At 48.9% G+C, this 808-nt stretch overlaps 1 protein-coding gene across 1 annotated transcript in view; it reads right to left on the bottom strand.

Annotated features, from left to right (window-relative positions):
* The window catches only part of EMH_0043190 (uncharacterized protein), a gene marked incomplete at both ends in the record, with an annotated part of 7,284 nt that extends 7,126 nt beyond the window's left edge, over positions 1 to 158 (bottom strand). Inside the window, 1 exon segment of the mRNA XM_013495821.1 lies at positions 141 to 158. Coding sequence (XP_013351275.1) covers positions 141 to 158 — 18 coding nt within the window.
* Between the last annotated feature and the right edge of the window lie 650 nt (positions 159 to 808).

The raw sequence follows: 808 nt of genomic DNA, 5'->3' as shown, positions 1-808 counted from the left end.
CAGCAGCAGCAGCAGCAGAAATATAATAGTATATAAAGCTAAACAAACAGAAACATATCTATATAAACACTAAAAAAAACTACAACCCCACCAAAACACCACCATATAAACACACTCCTAAACATATAAAACACAGATACATACAACGAGCTGTACATACACCTCAACACCAGCAGGGGCGAAGCAGCAGCAGCCTAGCTGCTGCTGCTGCTTCTGCTTGCTGCAGCAGGAGGGGGCCCCCCGGGGGCCCAGGGGGCCCCTCCTGGGGGCCCCCCGGGGGGCCCCCAGGCCCCTCTCTGCTGCTGCTGCCCGCGAAGACACGCAGCAAAGCAAGCAGAGCAGCAAGCAGCAGCTAGCTGCTGCTGGTTCTGGGGGCGCTGCTGCAGCAGCACCCCACATAGAACCCCACTAGGGGCCTGCTGCTGCAGCAGCAGGTGTATGCATGCGTTGTATATGTTTGTGAATGATTTCTGTTGGTGATAGAGAAAAAGAAAAGAAAAAGAAAGAAAAAAAAAAGATATAAAAAAGAGAGAGAAGCAGAATTGATGCTTAGGTTTAGGTTAATATATAAAGGGGGCCGCTGCTGCTGCTGCTGCTGCTGCTGCTGCTAGCTGCTGTGGTAGTTATATAGAGGTGGGGTTTGTGTGTTTATAAGAGAGAGAAGAGAAACCTAACGTGAAAAAGACAGAGAAAATAACAAAAAAAAAAGTTTATAAAGAGAAAAAAAAGAAAGAAATACACAGCGATGAAGCAGCGGCTGGGTGCTGCTGCGCAGGTGCAGCAGCAGCAGCAGCAGCAGCAGCAGCAA

The sequence above is a fragment of the Eimeria mitis genome, genomic scaffold, assembly GCF_000499745.2.
Source record: "Eimeria mitis Houghton genomic scaffold, Emh_scaff1766, whole genome shotgun sequence".
Lineage (NCBI taxonomy): Eukaryota > Apicomplexa > Conoidasida > Eucoccidiorida > Eimeriidae > Eimeria > Eimeria mitis.
The sequence above is the reverse complement of the archived record's forward strand: the minus strand, read 5'-3'. Positions and strand labels throughout refer to the sequence as shown.